At 42.2% G+C, this 22,472-nt stretch overlaps 2 protein-coding genes across 2 annotated transcripts in view; both read left to right on the top strand.

The window, feature by feature from the left end:
- LOC114460887 (NACHT, LRR and PYD domains-containing protein 3-like) overlaps window positions 1-9,469 on the top strand; it is a 43,406-nt gene extending 33,937 nt beyond the window's left edge. The window contains exons 10-12 of the mRNA XM_028442765.1: window positions 7,416-7,589; window positions 7,677-7,821; window positions 8,414-9,469. Coding sequence (XP_028298566.1) covers window positions 7,416-7,589; window positions 7,677-7,821; window positions 8,414-8,941 — 847 coding nt within the window. The 3' untranslated portion in view covers window positions 8,942-9,469. The remainder of the gene's footprint in view (window positions 1-7,415; window positions 7,590-7,676; window positions 7,822-8,413) is intronic.
- Window positions 9,470-17,694: 8,225 nt separating this feature from the next.
- Window positions 17,695-19,359, top strand: LOC114460893 (uncharacterized). Its single transcript, XM_028442770.1, has 2 exons — window positions 17,695-18,612; window positions 19,102-19,359. The coding sequence occupies exons 1-2, from the start codon at window positions 17,708-17,710 to the stop codon at window positions 19,106-19,108; spliced, it is 912 nt and encodes a 303-aa protein (XP_028298571.1). The 5' UTR covers window positions 17,695-17,707; the 3' UTR covers window positions 19,109-19,359.
- The last annotated feature ends 3,113 nt before the right edge of the window (window positions 19,360-22,472 follow it).

Raw genomic sequence — 22,472 nt, 5'->3', positions numbered from 1 at the left:
AGTACCGCCGAAATGAGGTGCTGCAGGTGGGTTAAAACGGAAGGTAATTCGTTGCTTGGCCAACTGCTCCTTCAGTTGTGGTGCCATCTCAGCGAGGGCATCCTGCAATTCTCGATTTCCACCGACGAAGTTTGTGCCATTGTCACAAAGGAGCTCAAATGGTGTGCCACGACGTGAAACGAAGCGTCGCAATGACATCAAGAAGGCATCCGATTCCAGACCTTCGAGAATGTCAAGATGTACACAGCGCGTAGTCATGCACTTGTACAGGATTCCCCACCTCTTCTCATTTCGGCGCCCTATCTTAATGTGGAATGGCCCGAAGCAGTCCACTCCTGTAGAGTAGAAAGGGGGCTTGTAGAGGCGTAAACGAGAGGATGGGAGGTCAGCCATTTTGGGCACAATAGGTTTAGCTCGCCACAGCTGACAATCTCTGCAAGAATGTTGATGCTTGCGGATCGCTTCCCTTCCTCGCAGAATCCAGAACTTACGTCGTAACTCAGCCAGGACTCGCTCTGGTCCAGGGTGTAGAAGAACACAGTCATAGTCTTGAATGAGCAGTTTTGTAAGGGAGTGATGCGGATCCAGGACGACTGGATGAATCGCATCAATCTCCAGGTTTTCGGCTCTGCGAAGTCGACCGCCAACCCGGAGAAGACCTGTAACTTCATCATACTCCGGAGACAGAGAACCTAAGCGACTGTCCAATGGAAGTGGCCGGTTGGACTGGAGGGCCTTGATCTCATCAGGGAATGAGCTTAGCTGAGCCTTGATGAGAAGTGCTGTCTCAGCGGCAAGGTAATCAGATGCTTCACAGGGGGGATTTGTAGTTTGCGGGTCGGCCGCCCCGTGAAGGGACCTGGCTGTGACTTCTATGAGTTCTCGCCATGAAGTAAAATCTTCGACGGCAGGGAGCTGGGCTTCAGGGAGAATAATCACATTACCGACCATAACTGACTTCTTTAGCTCAACTTCATCGGACTCAGGATTAACAGAAGGCATGGTGGGCCAATAGTCCTCTAGTAAGTGAAGAAATCCTGGACCTTGATGCCATCGATGCGGATTTGCCAGCTCAGGTAGGGTCAAACCTCGAGTGATATCATCTGCCGGGTTGGCTGCAGAGCTCACATATCTCCAGCTATCAGGCTCAGTCAGGTTCTGGATCTCTGCGACTCGAGTGCCCACAAAGACCTTGTACCTGCAAGATTCAGACTTGATCCAGTAAAGTACTGTGGTGGAGTCGGACCAGAGGATGATCCGTTGGATGGGTACAGTGAGCTCAGTCTGGAGAACATCTGCGAGCTGAGCACCTGTTAGAGCAGCGCTCAACTCAAGGCGAGGCATTGACAACTGCTTCTTGGGTGCTACTCGTGACCTGGCAAGCACAAAGGAGATGTGAACTTGTTGCTGGTCATCTAAGGTCCGCATGTAGGCAACAGAGCCATATGCTCGCTCTGACGCATCGCAAAAGACGTGGAGCTCCCTAGTTACTGTGGAGTTGTCCATATGCGGCGGAGCATAGGCTCGGGGGAACTCTAAGTGAATGAGGTGAGGAACCTCCTCTTCCCAAACGCGCCATCTATCGAGTAGAGCTTGAGGTTGAACTGGATCATCCCATCCGATCTCCTCCTTCCACAGGTCTTGGATGAGGACTTTGGCCCTGGTAGTGAATGGAACAATATACCCGAGGGGGTCGTACTGACAGGCAAGTACTCGGTAGAGGTTCCTCAACGTGGGCACTGATGCCTCTAAAGGGCGATGTTTGTACCCCAATGAATCATTAAGGCAGTTCCAACGTAGGCCTAGAGTAGGTTCCTGAAGGTCACTACTGCTCTTGGACAGCCACATCTCGCTGCTTTCAGAACGGGCCTCAGGTGGAAGATGTTCAACTACCATGGGCACATTGCTTGCCCGTTGTCGGACCTCAAAACCTCCAGTCTGTAGATGCTGTCGGAGATCATCAACCAGATTCTTGGCCTCGTCAGCAGAGGATGTACTGTGCAGACAGTTGTCCACGTAGAAGGACCGTTCGACTGTCTCTGCTAAATCGGGCCTGCACTCTGAGCCATTTTGAATGTGCCGCTGGAGGGCGTAGATGGCACAGCAGGGACTACATGTTGTCCCAAATGGAAGAACCTGCCACTCATAAGTACTAGGCTGCTGCCCCTTTTCCATATTCCTCCAAATGAAGCGAAGCACTGGTTTGTCAGTGGGTAGCAGGCGGATCTGATGGAACATGCCCTTTATATCTCCACTCACTGCCACAGCATGTTGGCGGAACCTGATGAGGACACCAAGCAGAGTTGGTCCAAGTGCAGGTCCAGGGAGAAGAAGTTCGTTTAAGGACTGACCTTGGTGCTGAAAGGAACAGTTGAAGACAATCCTGTCTTTGCCATTATGGTTCACCATATGGTGGGGAATGTACCACGACTCTGCAGTCTGATCGGCTTCTTCTGGAGGTACCTTTGCCACATAACCAGCTTTCTCCAGTTTCCGTATCTCGTTGCAGTAAATTTCTGCTCTCCTCGCTGGGTCCTTGGCAAGCCTGCCCTCTATGCAATGAAGACAGGGTAGCACGGCGTCCTTTGTCCCTTGAATCAGTGTAACATTAACTTGCCTCAGCAAGGGGGTATCTTGTTGCTGTACACCATCAACCTTGACTCTGGTGGTGGATGTTTGGAGCATGGCCATCGCTTTCTGATCCTGCTTGGAGCGGGTGACTGCTTTCTCGCTACTATAAGGGAATACGTCAACTTGCCAGAGGTGCCCAACATTCATGAAGAGCTTGGTAGCAGGAGAAACAGTGGAGATGCGGAAACATTGTGAGGTTGATGTAGGCTGGACTAGGCTGTTAGGACCCTGGAGTGACCAACCTAGTTGGGTACAGACACCAATAGGACCACCTGGTGGACCTGCACGGACTGGCTGAATGGGGACTAGGAGGTGTGGCATATCTGAACCTATCAGGAGTAGTGGGTGAATGCGGTCAATCGGCTGTAGGGGCAAACCGCTGAGGTGCTTGTACCTTTGCTGTAGTGCAGCTACTGGGTAAGAGTGTTCGGCAAGGTTCAGACCTTCGGCAGTGAAGGCCTGGTGGATCCGGTACTTCTTGGAGGGCATGCACGTTGGAGAAAGGTCAAAGGAGACAGAACTGCCCTGGCGCTTTCCAACATTCTGATGGATTGTCTGTAAGTAAAGTGTCTCTGGTTGTTCACAAAGGTTTAGTTGCCGCACTGCTTGAGGGAGAATGATACTTCTTTCTGAGCCGTCGTCTAGGACAGCATAGGTCTCTAAAGCTCGGTCACCATTCCTTAGGATAACTTTGACAACCTTTAACATCACATGTTGTGATCGGTTGGGTCGATCGAGATAGATCCTTGCAGTTGGTGTGGTTATCATATTGACGTTGGTTTGGATCTGCTGGATGGAGTCATGCAGAATGGTCAGGTGCAGTTCTTTGCATGTTTTGCAGGGGCGCTTCAAGTTACAGTCTTGTGCAGCATGATTACGACCACACTTGAAGCACCGGTTTCCATCTCTGATCCATTTCATGATTTCACTGGTGGGCAGCTTCTTGAAGTTCTCACAGTTACTTAAGAAGTGGTCTTTGTTCTCACAGTGAGGACAATATGGCTTCGACTTGAAGGTGGCTTTCGAACGAGCAATTTCTGATACACTAGGGGGCTCTCCAGCATTAAAAAAGATAGTTGTGGTCTTCTCCTTATGGTGGGGGATAATGTCCTTCTTGACCGGTTTAGTTGTCTCGTGCTGGTAGAGTGCTGCAGCTCGACTGGAGAGACGCTTAGCTTGTGACTTCATCTGAAGCCAGGCTGCCAGGTCTGGCAATGTGTAGGTCATATCGAACCCTGTTCGAAGGATTCCACGGTTCAGACAATACTCGATAAAACTGTCTCTGAAGGATGGGGGCATTTTACTCAAAAGGCGATCCACGTGAGATCCACACCTCAACTCAAAACCATTTGGTCCTTCAAGTGTCCCAAGCATGCCCACAAGACACTGGATGGAGAGGGCAAATGAGTCAAAAGCCTCAGAGTCACTGAACTTGATAGCAGGCGAGTTGAGTATAGCACCTAGCTCTGACTGGACGAGCTGCCTTGGTTGGCCGTACTTATCTTGCAATGCCTGTAGTGCAGCAGTGTAGGGTTGTGTGTCGTACATATATGCCTTAGCTAGGTGTAAAGCACTGGGTAGCTTCAAGTGGCCAAGAAGCACTTGGTACTTATATTGTTCATTCAGGTGTCCATGACTGCCCATCAGATTATCCAGGGCCATCTTGAGAAGGGCAAAGTCACTCTCGCGGTCCCGTTCGAATACTGGCACTATTGGCTGGGGAATACCATTAGGAGAGGTGATCAGTGTCTCAAAACCTGGATGCCCCGGTGTGCATGAAGGCGGAACTGGGACCTTAAAATGCGCGGCAGGGTTCATGTGCTGGTATAGGGGAACAGCACTAGGCGTCAAACACGGTTCTACCGGGGGTCCTGCAGCAGAATGTCGAGTGCCTTGAATACCAGCAGTAATTACCGAGGCTTGGTGTGACGTTACAGGGGGCTCGATGTGAGCAGGCAGGGTGAGAGTTGGGTGCAATGATGCAGAGGGTGCAGCTGAAAGGGCCACCTGTGGTAGCGAGTGCATTGTAGGAGGAACGACAGTGCTTTGAACCCAAGAGTGTTGGATCACCGGTTGAGCTGATGAAGGCTGCTGGTTCTGTGATGTAGGAGGAGACTCGAAGAGAGGCAGCTGGAGTGAGTGTCCTACATGTGAAGACTTGGGCATGGTAGCTTTGTGCTCAGGTCTTTCGGTTCTACAGGGCTGTGAGCTTGATGGTAAAGAGAAACAGCTCTTTGGTGATGCAGCACCGCTATATGTCCCTTCTCTCTCTGTCTCTTGAAGCAGTGAGGTTACCAGCTTGGCTACCTGAAGCTCTTTCTCCTTCTTCTTGAGTTGTCTTTGCCTGTCGAGACGTTTGGCGATAGCTTCACGTGCCTCTTGTGCCTCCTGCTGTAGGCGTTGTGCTTCCCTGGCTTTAGTGTTTAGGCTTTGACACTCCAGGTCAGCATTACTGTCCTCCATAATCTGGCACTGTAACTCCTCGAGCTCCAGGCGGTGGATACCCTCCTGCAGTATGGCTTCCTGGACTGGTGACAGAGCATGTGGGGGGTGTACACCTGCAGATGACTGGTAGGAGCCCGGATGGGAACGTAGACCCACCTCAGAGATGGACCTTGTAGCCGAGCGCCGTGACATAACACTGATTTGAGTTGGGGCCCGTGACTCACTATGTTGGTGTCCTAACGAGTGTGACTTGTGTGCATGCTTGCTCCTCACAGATGTGGCCCTCGAATCGCTAGCCCGCAGGAAGGGAGGGGTTAGATCCTTTGGAGGTTCATCTGAGTGTTGAGGTTCATAGCCCACCATGAAGTCGCTTAGATGGCGGGGTAGATGTCGCTCTCTCTGGGAACGAACATGTCTCACTGTGGTGTTCTGGTATGCTGGCGTGTCATCATGCTCTGTTGGTTCCATAACGTCGTGGAGGGGCTCTATCCGGCTCGAAGGACCAATGTAAAAGAGGCTCGGGGCCTCTACAGGGTGCGCGGAATAGAGCTGGCGACACTATGGGAGTGTGACTCCGGTTAGAGAGTCACGGAGGCAGTTCTGGATTTATAAAGGCTTTAATTGGAAGAACGTGGTTCTGTAAACACAATGCAGCAGTATAAAGCATATCAGTAATTTAACACATATATGAATAAAGCTGCATAAGTATTAACACACACAAAGCATCATAAAAGCACTTAACTCACAAGCAAACACTCATATAATGCAAATATAATGACCATGGGTGGCAATAATCAACATAAGCAATTAGCAAGAGAAAGAATAACATACTGTAAATCAGAAATTAACCCTCTTCAATGTAAGCTAACAGCAATGTAAGGAAAGTATAGCTAGCATAACCAGGATGCATGAGTTAGCAACTATCACAAAGCAGCTAACATGTAAACTCAAATATCCTCCAAGATGCATTGTCATGAGTTATAACATGAATCAGCCATTACTTACATTTCTCATGTACACACATCTTCCATGGAACAGGAGAGAAACACACACATGCAGCACTGCAGCTGGTCAACATGCAACACACTCTGCTCATGCATGCAGCAGGAAGAACTCTGCCAAAATACATCCCCCTTAAAGGGCTAGTAACAACATAACTGAAAGTGAAACTAAACACTTATATAACAGGGCTTTCCTACAACATGTATGTGTATATGTATATATGTATGTATATATGTGTATATGTGTATGTATATGTATGTATATATATGTATGTATATCTGTATGTATGTTTATATGTATGTTTATGTATATATATGTATGTATATGTATATATGTATGTGTATGTATATGTATATATATGTATGTATATGTATATATGTATGTGTATGTATATATATGTATGTGTATGTATATATATGTATGTGTATATATATGTATATGTGTGTATGTATATGTATATGTATATGTGTGTATGTATATGTATATGTGTATATGTATATGTGTATATGTATATGTATGTGTATATGTGTGTATATATATATATATATATATATATATGTATATGTATGTGTATATATGTGTATATGTGTATATGTATATATGTGTATATGTATATATATGTATACAGTATGTGTATATGTATATGTGTGTAATAGTGGTTAGTTTGTATTAATCAGTGAAGATATAAATATACGTTGATATAGTTTTTGTTAACATGTATTTTTCATAATTTTGTCGTAGTTTAGTTAATGTCACTTGAAAAACTTTAATCAACACAAACTATGATAAAAATGTTTAATCGACGAAATGAACAGTGGAAAGTGCAAACCTCCACCAAGTTCTGAACCTCCTCTTCACAGATATTATCAGTTATCAATCAATGTTATCAGTTATCAATGGTACCATGATCATTCACACTTTAAAGGCTTGGAAACACATTTTTATCCCATTAATAAACATCTAGTTGGTCACAATGTATGGACACACACTTTAAAAAAAGAAAATAAATTAATGAAATAAACAATCTGGATCTGATCTGGATGAAACTCAGTGGGATCATTGAGTAACCAACCCAATATAACTGAGTCACATTTTGTACAGATCCATCAATTACAAATCTAGATATGAATTTATATGATGATGAGAGATAGATATTTTTTATCTTTGAAACTGATCCAGAATCAGTTTATTGATCAGGAGTTCCTCCAACAACTGAAATCTTTCCTCCTTAGTGGACGTAATAAAGCAGATGAAGTGTACGGCAGAGGTTTGAATCCTGTCAATAATGTGATGATTATTATTATTATTAATATTATGTGAATGTCTTTCTCCCACAGACTGAGTTTCTGTGGTCTCTCAGAGAGAATCTGTGCAGCTCTGTCCTCAGTCCTCAGCTCTCAGTCCTCCAGTGTGAAACATCTGGACCTGAGTAACAATGATCTGCAGGATTCAGGAGTGAAGCTGCTGTGTGAAGGACTGAAGAGTCCTCACTGTAAACTGGACTCTCTCAGGTCAGTGGATCACATGTTCCATCAACATTGTCCTGTTCCTCGTCTCCTCACTTGTTTCCTGAGTTGTGGATGTTTTTCTGAATCCAGTCTGTCAGGTTGTGTCATCACAGAGGTGGGCGGGGCTTCTCTGGCAGCAGCTTTGAGCTCCAACTCCTCCAGTGTGAGAGAGCTGGACCTGAGCTACAACCATCCAGGAGACTCAGCAGTGAAGCTGCTCTCTCAGAGACTGAACACTCTGAGGTGAGACACATCACAGCAGCTCATCACATGTTCACATCAATCCCCATCACATGTGTGACAGAGAGCTGTATCAGAGGAATGTGATGAAGGTGTGAGAGGTGGGACACTAAAGGATGAGGATGGGGTCAGGTTAGAGGGATGAAGGACATAGATAAGAAGGTAGTGAGGAGTGAGGAGAGGCTGATGGAGAACTATGAGGAACTGATGAAGGAATGGGAGAGAAGATCAGAGGAGGTTGAACCAATCAGTGAGGATAAAGAGAGGAACACTTTGAAGGAGATGAAGAAGGTGAAGCTGTTGAAGACAAACCAGTAGAAACATGGAGAGCTTGATGGAGATGGCATCAGGTTTCTGAGCAGCACTTTGGACTCTTTAGGTGTGTAAATCACTGCCTGTGTTTGCTCCTGCAGGGCGGACCATGGAGGAGAGCAGAGGATCAAAGCTGGTGTGAGGAAGTGTAAGTGTGTGTGTGTGTTCATTCAAAGTGTCCTCATGAAGCTCTGAGTGAATGAACATGTCAGTGATACAGAGAGAATGAAGCATCACATGATCAACTGTTGTTTCTTTGTGTCTCATCAGATTTCTGTCACATTCACCTCGACACAAACTCCATCAACAGAAAACTCAGACTGTCTGACAACAACAGGATGGTGACACGTGTGAAGGAGGAGGAGCTTTATCCTGATCATCAGGACAGATTTGATACCTGGAAAGAGGTTCTGTGTAGTACTGGTCTGACTGGTCGCTGTTACTGGGAGGTGGAGAGGAATGGAGATGTTTCTATAGCAGTGAGTTACAGAGGAATCAGAAGGAAAGGAAACAGTGTGGATTGTTTGTTTGGAACTAATAATCAGTCTTGGAGACTGAGATGTTACAAAGGTTTTTACTCCATCAGACACAATAACATATTCACACGTACCTCCTGTCCCTGTGGTTCCTCTGGTAGAGTAGGAGTGTATGTGGACTGTCCTGATGGACGTCTGTCCTTCTATGAAGTCTCCTCCGACTCTCTGACACTCATCCACACCGTCTGTACCTCCTTCACTGACACTCTGTATCCTGGGTTTGGGTTTTGGTCAATTGGTTCCTCAATGTCTCTGAGTCCTCTGTGAGACAGACAGACAGACAGACAGACATGTATTTGAGTCCTCTGAGAGACAGACAGAAGGACAGATGTGTCTCTGAGTCCTCTTGGTCTAAAACTCTTCTCATTTATTGCTGGTGGCTGGTATGTTTTCATTGAATGTGTGTAATTGTCAGTGATGTTTGATTAGTGATGAACTCAGATACCAAACAGCTGCATCACAGCTGCCTTTTAAAGCTTCTACCAACAGGTCTACTGTAGATATGAGCAGATCTATGATTAGAGCATCTTTGTCTCTTTATTGTTGGACTTAGATGAGTTGAATTGTGTGAGTCTATTGCACTGTGGGATCAGCAGTAAGATGCAGAACTAAAGGAAGTCCTACATGAAGATCCTTCCTTATTTTCTAATTCTAGACCAATATCTATTCTACCATGTTTCTCCAAAGTAGTTGAAAAACTAGTTTATAATGTCTTGGCTAAATTGTGTCATGAAAATCATGTGTTCAATGAGAAATGGAACAGTTGATTTCTATAATAAATGGTTTTATTTCTGAGTTGATGAATGTATTGATTAGAACATTGAACAGAGGATGATTCTCAGGTGAAAAACCTTAAATTGTAACAGAAAAACAAATACATTTCAGAACTTAAACATTTGAGTTCAACATTATTTTCTCACAAACCTTATAGTTACTTTAATTTAAGCTTCAAGACTAAACAACATTTAAATAGAAGGAGAAGCAAATCAACCATCTTCACTTATTGGAATTAATTCAATGTTTACATTCCTTAGACATAAAATTACAAATCTTCCCAACATTCAGTTGTAATTAACTGTTTTATTCAATTTTTAATAAACTTCAATAAATTAATTCTAATAAAGTTTAAATTATTAAATGTTCCCCCAAACTCAACGTGTCCAATGTAATTTAATTCAAATTTAGCGTTACCTAATGAACTCTACTATTTAACTTTGATGTTATTTAATTTATGAATCAGTTTGACTACTTAATTTAATTATTTAATAAAATTAGTTAAACGTTAAATCATTTAATCTTATTTGATAAATTAACAAAAAATAATATCTAAACATAATTTAATAGTTTAATGAGTTTACTGTTTAATGTTATTAGTTAAATGAACAATGTTGAATAATATTTAAACAATAGATAATGTAATGAGTTAAACTAAAGGATCATTGGTCCTCACCATGCTCCATCATATAAAACCAGTCCAATGACATCACTGCTCCCTGTGCTCCTACAGTAGGTCACTTACACTCTAACAATATTACACGATTAGTATAATAACCTGTATAATACAGTAATAGCCTATAATACTTATAGTATAAAGTATCGTTCACCGTTTAGTCTAGTATAATTTAATTTAAACATTGTTGGTCTATTTTAAACTTGTGTGTTTTCAATCTCACTGAGTGTTTCTAACTTACCTTTCCCTCTGCTATGATCATAATTATCTGAGTTTATACATGATATTTACAGCTCAGAGAAAGACAAAGCTTAAAACACTCAATCCATAAGTTACCATAATGTTTAAGATTGCTGTTTAGAAATCTCTAATATGCACTTTAAATTCATAGTAATATCACAAAAATAGCTTTCTACATTCTTTTTGTTACGTTAACTTTATCATGCTAGCTCGTACTCCCGAATCCATTCCTCATTTCTCTGCTGATACTCATCACTGTACAGTCAGATGTTCTAAAATTATATTTCATTCATTCATTTAATTTACTACAACAAAATAAATCAAGTTTAAAAGCATTTTATTTATTTATTTTTTATTTTAAAAGTATTTTTTTCTTATTCCACATCATTGGATGAAATGGCATTAATAAAACTGAACCTTGTGGTTAAGGCTGTGATGCTAACTTTATCCTGTAACGTTATCATATCCTAGTCCCATCTGTTATCTGCTAATGATGACTTAATCTACTAGTTTAGCGGAGGATAATCCACCAACATGCTTTAATGCACACGTTATTGAGTTTAAATACAGTAATAATAATAATATCCAATATGATTATTTAAACGTCTTACCATTCTTTTTTTTTTTTTTTTTTTTGATGTGATGCACTGTAGAACGTCTTACCGTTCTAAAGTGCATCACAGACTGTCTAATCTACTGTAGCTTCAATGTGCAACAATGATAAACTGATCACTTCAGGTACTAAATGTGAGGCTCCATGAGCCACCATTGCTGTAAATAAAACAACCATTGGAGTGAACAAAGTTGTCGCTTTCCCTCCTATCTCCTTTCCTATCCACTGTTCCTTCACCCCCAGAAGTGTTTAAGTGGTGGCCATGATAAAGAGCGTCTGAGTTCTCTTTAAGCTTGGGAAAAGAGGCTCAATGCTTCCTTTATAACCTCCTTTAACCTAGGAAACACTGACACATCCTCTACCAAAAGAGATAAGATAATGCTGATCCACAATTCCTTGCAGCGACAACATTTAAAGGGACACGCACACCAGAGCGCTGACAAGTAACATAGATCATGTAAGTTATCAATGCAATAATATGAACAACTTTAAATAAATAATCAAAAACCCATATATTATATGTAGACATATTATCAGATTATAACTGACATAAAACAGACACTCTGTGGTTCTAGAAAAAGGATCAGAGACATTTTTATCCACATGATGTTTTATTCAACATAATTCATATTAGTGAGTAGAAGGTGAGTGTGATCAACTGTTCTCTATGTGACGTTCTTTTAGTTTACCTTTAGTTCCTCGTAGCCATGGTAACCTCTTTTCCTTTGATTTACATTCAAACCTGTGATTTATGAGATTATATCAGTGGAAAGTGTTAGAAATGAGCTTTTAGTCCATTTTAGGAAATGTGTAGTTTTTTCACCACGACAGACGTCACTAACCTTCACCACCGTCAGATTATTACGTCACCTCGTGGAAGTGTGTCTAATTGTCAAAACAAACGTGATGGCCTTTTCCTAACACCTTTCCTTAACCCTGTTACATCATCTATGAGGGTTAAGGAAAAGTGGATAGGAAAGGAGATAGGAGGGACTATTAGGACACACCTCTCTCTATACGGCTCTGATCGTCTCCAGGCAGCCATTAGCAGGAAGCTGCTGCACTGAGGAAACCATTTCCCCTGAAAATTATCATTTTTATCTTGTATATGACATGATAATGCAAATATAAAAACACATTGTGCTCAAAATAATTGATTGTGTATTCAAAAAATATTTATTTAAAAAAATAAAAATACAAGTGGATTGTACCACTTCTGTTCAATCTCTGTACAGCTGAACACTGGGAGAACAGATGTAATCCTCAGCTGGGAGTAGTGGGCCGTCTGGTACGGTAGAGCTGCCACGTGGCTGCACAAGGCTGTACCTGCCACACAGGTGTACTGGTATCTCTGAATCTTCAGTGGTTTGAATCCCTGAGCACAATCTGTGAACAATAGCACATGTTAGTTAGAGAACAACATGTATTGGCTGTAAGTGTAATAATAGAAAGACAACATTAAATTAGTGACATTATGTTAGTAAACTTCTAAACTGTGCAAAGTGAAACAGGAAAAAGTTTTATAAAAACTATTTATTTATAGTTAATCATGTAAAATATATATGTGTAATCTCACTTTACTTATTTCATAGAAAAACACAAAATAAACATTTAATTGAAATGATGAAAACCCAGAACACAATCTAGTTTATGTGAGAACCATTAATTTTACATTATTTCTAAATATGAAACCTCGGTACCTTAGGACAGTGGTTCACTAACTTTATGTACCCATGGTACACCAAAGGACATGTACAAATATTAAGGTACATCTATTGTATAACACGTGTTATCACTCATATCATGTATAATATTTATCATTGTGCATAATTATTATTAATATCAAATAAAATGTGACAAAGACAACTATGTTACTCATGAAATATTTATTAACAAAATATTTTGTGAAGTTATATATTGCAATAATTAGCGACCTAGAAAATCTGGTTAATTTTTCCCAAATTCTGTGTTTTCCACATTGATTTTTATTTCGTTTTTTATAAATATTAATATTTTTTTCATAAAACTTCCTGTGAGGAAACTAAATAACTAAATAAACTAAATAAATCCTAATAAATAAAAATGATACAATAATTGAATGATAGTCTTTATCTGTTATTAGCAGCAATGACATGAGTCACAGAAAGTTGATTTGACAACAGAAACGTGTTTGTTAGCATTAAGTGAACCTGTAGGATGACTTTCTCTTCCACTCACACAGTGAAGCTTCTGGCTTTTCCTCATGGACCTGTAGCACTCAGCCCTGACTGTGACCTCTCCTGCCTCCTTGTTTCAGACTGAGATTAACATTAGGGTTAGGATAATACATCACACACTAACCTAGCATGTATCAGAGTCGCTTTGGTCAACTGTTAACTTACCTTCATAGTTGTTCATATAACTGGACACGTACAATTTCAACCCTTTGAGTTTCATCATCATCTTTATTAGCAGACATAGGAGTCCATAAAAAACATGAACAAATACATAAAACTAGGATTAAAAACAGTATAAAAATATCAGAACAATCACAGACAAGTAAGATATCACCTATTTCTAAAAGACACCCATACCAGTGCATCCACAAGGATGACTGGTATTTTACAGCACTATGAGGGTGATTAGTCAACAGCATTATAATGGTGTTCTGAGAGTCCTCTAGCCTGCGTATACATTTATAGTTAGCAGTCTCAGCTAAGCTAGTTGGCAGAGACTAAGCTAGTTAGCAGAAACTAAGCTAGTTAACAGAGGCTGAGCTAGTTAGCGGAGGCTAAACTAGTTAGCAGAGACTAAGCTAGTGAGCAGAGACTAAGCTAGTTAGCAGAGATTAAGCTAGTTAGCAGAAGCTAAGCTAGTTAACAGAGGCTAAGGTATTTACCAAAGATTAAGCTCGTTAGCAGAAACTAAGCTAGTTAGCAGAGACTAAGCTAGTTAGCAGAGGCTAAACTAGTTAGCAGAGATTAAGCTAGTTAGCGGAGGCTAAGATAGTTAGCAGAAACTAAGCTAGTTAGCAGAGTTTAGGCTTGTTAGCAGAGACTAAGCTAGTTAACAGAGATTAAGCTAGTTAGCAGAAGTGAAGCTAGTTGGCAGAGGCTAAGCTAATTAACAGAAGCTAAACTAGTTAGCAGAGACTAAGCTAGTTAACAGAAGCTAAGCTAGTTAGCAGAGGCTAAGCTACTTACCAGAGATTAAAATAGTTAGCGGGAGGCTAAGCTATTTAGCATAAATTAAGATAGTTAGCAGAGGCTAAGCTAGTTAGCAAAAACTAAGCTAGTTAGCAGAGGCTAAGATAGTTAGCAGAGGGTAAGCTAGTTAGCAGAGATTCGGCTAGTTAGCAGAAAGTTAGCTAGTTAGCAGAGGCTAAGCTATTTAGCAGAGGCTAAGCTAATTAGCAGAGATGAAGTTAGTTAACAGAGGCTAAGCTATTTAGTAGAAGCTAAGCTAGTTAGCAGAAACTAAGCTAGTTAGCAGATCTTAAGCTAGTTAGCAGAGACAAAGCTAGTTAACAGAGGCTAAGCTAGTTAGCAGATGCTAAGCTAGTTAGCTGAGGCTAAGCTATTTAACAGAGGCTAAGCTAGTTAGCAGAGATTAAGCTAGTTAACAGAGGCTAAGATAGTTAGCAGAAACTAAGCTAGTTAGCAGAGCTTAACCTAGTTAGAAGAGACTAAGCTAGTTAACAGAGATTAAGCTAGTTAGCAGAGTCTAAGCTATTTAACAGAGGCTATGCTAATTAGCAGAAACTAAGCTATTTAGCAGAAACTAAGCTATTTAGCAGAAACTAAGCTATTTAGCAGAAACTAAGCTAGTTAGCAGAGGCTAATATATTTAACAGAGGCTCTACAGTAATTAGTTCACCACCTGCTAAACACTAAACTTTTACAGCACATTTTTCAAAAGCTAATTTTTATGTTTATAGTAATTTTATATTTTTTTAAGCCCCTGAAGTACAAAAGCACAAATGTTCTTACTGTAAATGACTGCACACCTGATTCAGTCTTGTTGTAATATATTACAGCTTATATAATAATTTAGAACCATCAAAGTGTAAAGATCTTATTTAGTAATAAAATAGTGATTAAACAAACAAAAATCATGTAAAGTTGAAAGATCAGATGTATTTGATGTAAAGCTCTTTGTTGTTAGTATTTAGTAGTTCAGTGTGCTCACAATGACAATGTGTGTTTCTAAAGTGTGTTTATTTGTTAGTGTTGTGGTTGAATGAGCTTCTTTTGAGACGTGTATCAAGTGTTTTGTTGGTGAGAAACACTTTAGTGCATGACATTAACTGTTGAGCTGAGATGACTGATGGATATACAGGCTGTGTTTAAAGTTTGGAACACGTGACTTCAGTTTCAACCAATGCTTGTTAGCAATAAAAAAAAACTGTCACAATTTCAGTGGAAGAACGGAACGTTCCATTCCTTCTATTTCTTTTCATTTGTTCTGTTTTCTTTGGGTCGTACCAAGTGTTCCTCTGTTTCTGTAACTTTACGTTTACTAACGTCTGTTAGCTAAACTCACTAAACACTCAGATATTTGTTTTACAGGAAAACATACACAGAAATGTGATATGATCCCAAACATGTTTTAGTCCGTATCATGTGTGATCCTGCTGTGTGATGGTATTGTATTTTGTTGTGTGCTGTGTTTTTAGTGTATTTTGTATTGGTCTTATTTCTGCAGTGCATTTTTAGGTTATGAACCTTGCCAGTCACATGCTGTCATTTGATCAACCCCATCACATGACTATGTCCAACCCCTGAAGCTAATCAACACACCTGAGGTTAATCAGCACCTGTGGCTGGAGCACAATAAAAGGGGCAGACAGGAGAAGGAGCAGGCAGAGGAAAAATGACACAGACAGTAGAAGGAGCAGCAGGGAAGCTGTGGGTCATCACCAGGTTCCCAGGGCACAGGACGGCACACGCACCGGGGACCACAAGCACGCCGGGATCACAAGTGTTGCAAGGCGATATACACGCAGGGGCAGAGGAGGACTCTGCCTTCCGTGTGAGTACCCTATGGGACCGTAGTAACACTTGTTGGACAAAGTCAGATCGGGGATATTGTTGTGGGACGTTTGACTGCCGATAGCTGTTCTGTGTAGGTGTCCCAGCGTGTGGAGGACTGGAGCCAGCGGGAAGTATCGAGACTGATTGGAGTGTTAAGAGCCACATACACGCAGAGGCAGAGGGGAACTCTGCCTTGCCCTGTAAGTGACGTGGCAACACCCCTCCTTCGGACGTAGTCTCGGACCCTCATGCTGACCTATGTTTTGCATTTTCAGGGGACCCTGAGCCTGTGACCAGAGGGATCTACCGCCTTGGGACAAGAGAGAGCGGAGGACCTGGGCGTAGCTGCACATTGCACTTTATTGTAGACAGTGACTTTTTCCCATATTTTATTCGTTCCTTAGCCCACATCGTTAATAGATTTTAGCATACATTGATTCTAATTTGTGGGCATTTTAATCTGTTTTACCTTAAATCTTTGTAATAAATTTGTGACTTCCACAGTTGCTGTCCTCCTTGGTAACTAAAAGGTGCTCACACCCGCTCGCTTTACTCTCCCTCCATAAACATTTGGTCAATTCATTGTCATTCAAACTTCCCCAGCAACACCCCACCCCCATTACATTTTCTGGCGTTGTCAACAGGACCTGGGTCTCGACCACACTTGTTACCGAGGAGGAAGTAGCCATGATGATGCCTGTTTATCCTGGTGCCCCCTGGCTCCCCAAGTTTAAAGGGCCAGGGGATGAGTTAAAACTTAATGATTGGAAGGAATAAATTGAAGGGTTGTTGGGGTCACAAGAGCTGACTGAGCCCCGAAAAGTTGCCATTGTTTTAGGAGCAATGGCCGGTGAAGCTAAGCGTCAAATCAGCGTCTAAGATGATGATGAAAAAGACACAGCCCGGAAAATTTTTACTTATCTTGGCTTCCTCTATGGTGACCAAACACCAATCTCTATTGTAAGGTCACAATTTTTTAGCTGTGCTCAGAAGCCGGGTGAAACTGTCCGGTCTTTTATTTTACGTCTCCGTGAATTACATTGCAGGCTACGGCGACATGATGACCCCCCCTCCATGGCAGCTCTGCGAGATCAGTTGCTTCTAGAACTGTGTGAAGGACCAATGGCCCAGGCACTAAAGGTGTATGCTCGTCGACACCCAGGTGATGACTTTGCAGCGCTACAAGAGGAGGCAATGTTATTGGACTCGGAATATGGTAGCGCTGCATCAGAGGTAACATGCTCCATTGTCAATAATAAATCTAGTTTTTCAAAGGAACCACACTCTGACTGGAAGGAGACCCTTAAGCGTGATATAATGGAGGAAGTGAAGAATGAGATGAAGGGATTGGCGCTGGAACTGATAAAGGAGCTCAAACCTCATCTGTCACCTGTCGCAGCCACCGTAGAGCCACCATCAACACCTCAAAGCTACCACCGGCCAGCTCCACGTGACCAACGCGATGGACGAGGTAGACCTATTTGTTGGCTGTGCAATAGAGCCGGACATATAGCCAGATATTGTTAGGCATCGTCATCCTCAAGACCAGCTTTAAACTAGCTGTCCCTGCAGCTGAGGTCCATGCGGCAGGGATGGCTGGTTCAACAACACAGGCAAGGGCCACAGACACATTTATAGGTCAATGTCCAACAATAACAATTACAGCTGAAGGCATTAAATTGGAAGGGCTGCTGGATACAGGATCACAAGTAACCTTAATGGCGGAGAGTATGTTCAATGAACATTTTACCCAGGCTAAACTTGGGAAGACACCTGTACTGTTTAAATTGAGAGCAGCTAATGGTCTAGAGATCCCGTACATTGGCTATGCCGTTCTCGACTTAGTAGTCGAAGGGATACTGATTCCTGAACGTGGAGTAGTGATTGTAAAAGATGAAGACTGTTCACACCCCCTTATTGTTGGAATGAATGTTGTAATGGCCTGCTGGGATGCTTTCTTTATGTCGCCCGGAAGGTCTGCCTTTCCTCCACAGAAATTTGGAAAATCCTGGAGAGATGCCTTAGCCACTTGTCGCCACATTGAAATCACTGCTGCTGAAGATGGGTTCCTCGGGCATGTGCGGCTGTCTGGTAGGCAGCCCTTCATTGTCCCCCCTAACACTGAGCTGCTTGTGTGGGGTAAAACCCGAATGGGCCCTGACGGTGCTGACTACTGTGCCTTGGTCGAGGCACTGCCAACTTCTGGTGAAGTGGGCGTGGCCAGAACCATCGAAGTGGTAAGAAATGGCAGAATCCCAATACGTGTCTGTAACCCACATCCTTACAGCCGGACAATAGGCCGCTACCAGAAGCTTGGGCGTCTTTATCAGATCGATTCTTCCGATGTGCACGGTCCTGATGATGTTAGGCTGTCTCAGGAGGAGGATGGATTGATCGAAGTCGCTCTGGTGCACACTACATCTGACCCCGAACAACATGGCCTCCCAGAAGAGGTGAGGAATCTGTATAATCGATCTGACTTGTCTGAGCAACAGCAGGAAGAGCTTGGTGTTCTTCTACAAAAATGGGAGAAGGTCTTCGCAAAGCATGATGAGGACTTTGGCCGGACCAATGCAATACAACATAGCATCCATACTGGTGATGCCACACCCATCAGAGAAAGGTATAGACCACTTCCACCCTCGCTCTACAAAGAGGTGAAGTCCCTGCTTGCAGATATGTTGGAGAAGGGAGTCATCAAAGAGAGCTGTAGCCCTTGGGCAGCACCAATAGTTTTGGTGCGAAAGAAAGATGGGAGTTTACGGTTTTGTGTAGACTACAGAAAGCTAAATGCATTAATGCACAAAGACGCATTCCCGCTACCAAGAATAGAGGAAACTCTTACCAGTTTGAGCCGAGCAGAGTGGTTTACCACACTCGACCTAGCCAGTGGCTACTGGCAAGTTGAGATGTACCCCCAAGACCAGGAAAAAACTGCCTTCACTACCCCACTAGGGCTGTTTGAATTTGAGCGCATGCCATTTGGCCTTTGTAACGCCCCTGCAACATTTCAACGTCTTATGCAGCAGTGTCTAAGTGGTCAAATTGCAGAGTACTTGTTTATTTGGATGACATAATTATCTATTCACCTGACTTTCCCTCTCATCTACAGCATCTAGATGAGGTCTTCAATCGGTTGTGGCAACATGGACTAAAGCTCCGTCCCGACAAATGCAAGCTTTTGCAGTCTGAGGTCAAGTTTCTGGGACATGTAGTTGACCATCGTGGCGTGAGACCTGACCCTGAAAAAATTAACTCTGTGCTCGACTGGCCCGTACCGTCAACAATTAAGCAAGTAAGAGCATTTTTGGGACTCGCAGGCTATTACAGGAGGTTTGTGTCCGGGTTTGCTAAAATCGCCCACCCTCTGAACTCCCTGTTGGCTGGGGTTCCTACAGATAAAAGGTCTCAAATGCATACAGTGCAATGGACCCCTGAATGCCAAGCTTCATTCGATGCACTAAAGACTGAACTAACAAAAGCCCCCATCTTGGCTTATGCTGATTTTGACCAGCCATTTGTTGTGTACACTGATGCTAGTTATGATGGACTCGGAGCTGTGCTTGCACAGGAGCAAGAAGGACGTGAGCGTGTAATCGCTTATGCAAGTAGGAGCTTACACCCCTCGGAGCTAAATGATGCTAATTATAGTTCGTTCAAATTGGAGTTGTTGGCACTCAAGTGGGCTATAACTGAGAAGTTCAAGGACTATTTGACAGGAGCGCACTTTACTGTGTTTACTGACAATAACCCTCTAGCTCACCTACAGACAGCACAGCTAGGAGCATGTGAACAACGATGGGTCGCCCAACTAGCCTCCTTCAATTACAACATCAAGTATCGGTCAGGTAAAAGCAATATAAACGCTGACGTCCTTTCCAGATTTCCAATCCCTACAGCCTATCCATGTAATCCAGACCCGGAGCATGCAATGTTCGCTGCAGCTGTGGAGCTAGTGCCAGATGGAAGTGAATGGGAAGAGGCCCAGGCTGCAGACCTGGACATTTGTCATGTGAAGAGCTACGTGGAGAAGAGGGAAAGGCCGCGGAAGTCGGAGCGCCAGGCCCTGTCCAGTGGAGCACAACGGCTGTTGCAGCAATGGAAAAGGCTACAGGTGAAAAGCAACATATTGTGCTGCAAAGTAATTGACCCATGAAGTGCACTACCAGACTGTTTGTCCGACCTCCAGATGCGAAGAAGTCTGGAGAAAAATCCACGAAGCGGGTGCCCATGCAGGTGTCGACAACAGCCTCCGACAGAACTTCTATTGGCCTAATATGGAGGGGGAGGTGCGTGGTTTCCACCAGGGTTGTGTCGCCTGTAGCCTGCAAAAGAGTAGGGTCGAGCCTAAAGCCCCTCTTAACCCCATTTTAGCTTCCTACCCTCTCAAAGTCATTGCCTTAGACTATCTGTCCCTAAGTCGTCCAAATGATGCTTACCAAAATATCTTGGTTGCCACAGACCAGTTCACCCGTTTTGCTTGGGCAATACCAACCCGCGATCAAACTGCTCACACCACCGTCAGAGTAATCTGGTCCAACATCATTCAAAATTTTGGATGCCCAGCCCGGTTCCACTCGGATCAGGGAGCCAATTTTGAGTCATCCTTAATGAAAGAACTTTGTAACACCTATGGTATTACCAAGAGTCGGACTACGCCTTACCACCCAGCCGGCAATGGCAGTGCTGAACGTTTTAACCAGACCTTGCTCAGAATGTTGCGCACGTTACAGGAAGAGAAACAGAACCGCTGGCCACAGTATTTACCTGAGCTTGTGCACGCTTATAATAATACTGTACACTCTGCCACTGGTTATGCTCCGTCGTTTTTAATGTTCGGTCGCCACCTGCGTCTCCCTGTTGATGTAGATCTAGCTGTTCGCCCACAACAACCAAGTCTTAATGTAATTCAGTGGGTTCAGGACCACCAACACAAAATGTCTGTAGCCTATTGCATTGCTCAAGAGAAGATGGGTAATGCAGCGTCTCAGCAAAAAAAAACAGTACGACAAGTCTGCACGAGCCTTACCTTTCTTACTTGGTGAGAGGGTATTGGTACGTTTTAGAAATAGGCAAGGCAGAACAACCTGCAGCTTTAAATCAACCCAGTCTCACAGATGTTCATGCATTAGCACCACAACAGTATATCTATTATTTTGTGCTATTAGAGCATGAATAAAGTGTTGTCTTTGTGCAATAACAGCACGATGTATTGTCGTGCATTAACTGCACAAATATCAACGGGCTGAAGTCAGGTCACGTCACTGCTGACTCATCAAAAACAACGGCAGAAATCTCTATATTTTAGTGGCAAATTGCTTTATTTCAAGATAGACTGTAGCTTTAGAATAGTTTTAATGACATTTCTAGTGAGAAATTTACCCTTGACTTTCATAATATCCATTCGGTTTATCTAAACCATCTGTATTTTTTCCGGTACATTCTGGTTTATATACGCCATAAAACGTCAAACCAAAAGCAGATAAATATCAACGCACAGGGCGATTGGATGTTGTAATTATTTTCTTGGTTTGTTTTTTCATTATCAATATTTTTATTTATATTCCTTCACATTTGAATTTGTTCCTACACGTCACGTCAGGTCACATGACCACCTGTCAACCCTTTGTAAACAGCAATATTAAGAGAGCTTTGTTTTGATGACATTACTAATGAAAAACTTTCCTTAACTTCTATAGTATCTATTCAGTTTATGTATAGGATCCATAGTTTGTTTGTTAGATAGATAGATAGATACTTTATTCATCTCCAAGAGAAATTCACACCAAGAGAAATTCACAATGTTTTGGCAACATTAATCAAGCTTTATGCTGTTGCTATAGTGCTAGCATGCTAAGAACGTACTGGAAGTGAGGTTTTTTTTTTTTTTTTAAAAAGGAAGAGATGTTGAATTATTATTATTATTATTTATAGTCATTCACATTTTAATATATTTCCACACCTCGAGGCTAAAGTTTAATTTAAATCTGTTTGAAACCTTGTAATAATGAAACAATGTGAATAAAGTTTTTTTTTTTTTCCTTAAAAAAAAACGTGTTGTGCCTTCACTTAAACTATATTAAGAAAGTAAGAAAAAAACTATTAAACATGCACTGAACAATATATATTTTAATCTGTTTAAACAAACATTTAAAAAGATATTTCACTTATTTCTGTAAAAAATAATGTTTTATTTCTGTTAAAAAATCATTCCTTCATGCAGAGTTCAGCATGTGTTTCATCGTCACATGATCTTCAGGAAATTATTATTTTTGTTTTTTTTTGTAGTTCAGTGTAATCTCTGTAGTTGTGTGTTAGTAATAAATATTAAAACAAAAAGGTGATATTTTGGGGGGTCAATATTTTTAGCATGGCATATTATATATATATATATATTGTTTTCTGAGTGAATCCATCTGTTGTGTAACGTTACAAAAAACTATTCCAATATGACAACAAAAGGAAAGCACGGTGATCAAAGCC

This window comes from Gouania willdenowi, unplaced genomic scaffold, assembly GCF_900634775.1.
Source record: "Gouania willdenowi unplaced genomic scaffold, fGouWil2.1 scaffold_83_arrow_ctg1, whole genome shotgun sequence".
Taxonomy (NCBI): Eukaryota; Metazoa; Chordata; class Actinopteri; order Blenniiformes; family Gobiesocidae; genus Gouania; species Gouania willdenowi.
Note: the sequence above shows the minus strand (reverse complement) of the source record. Positions and strands in the feature narration are given on the sequence as shown.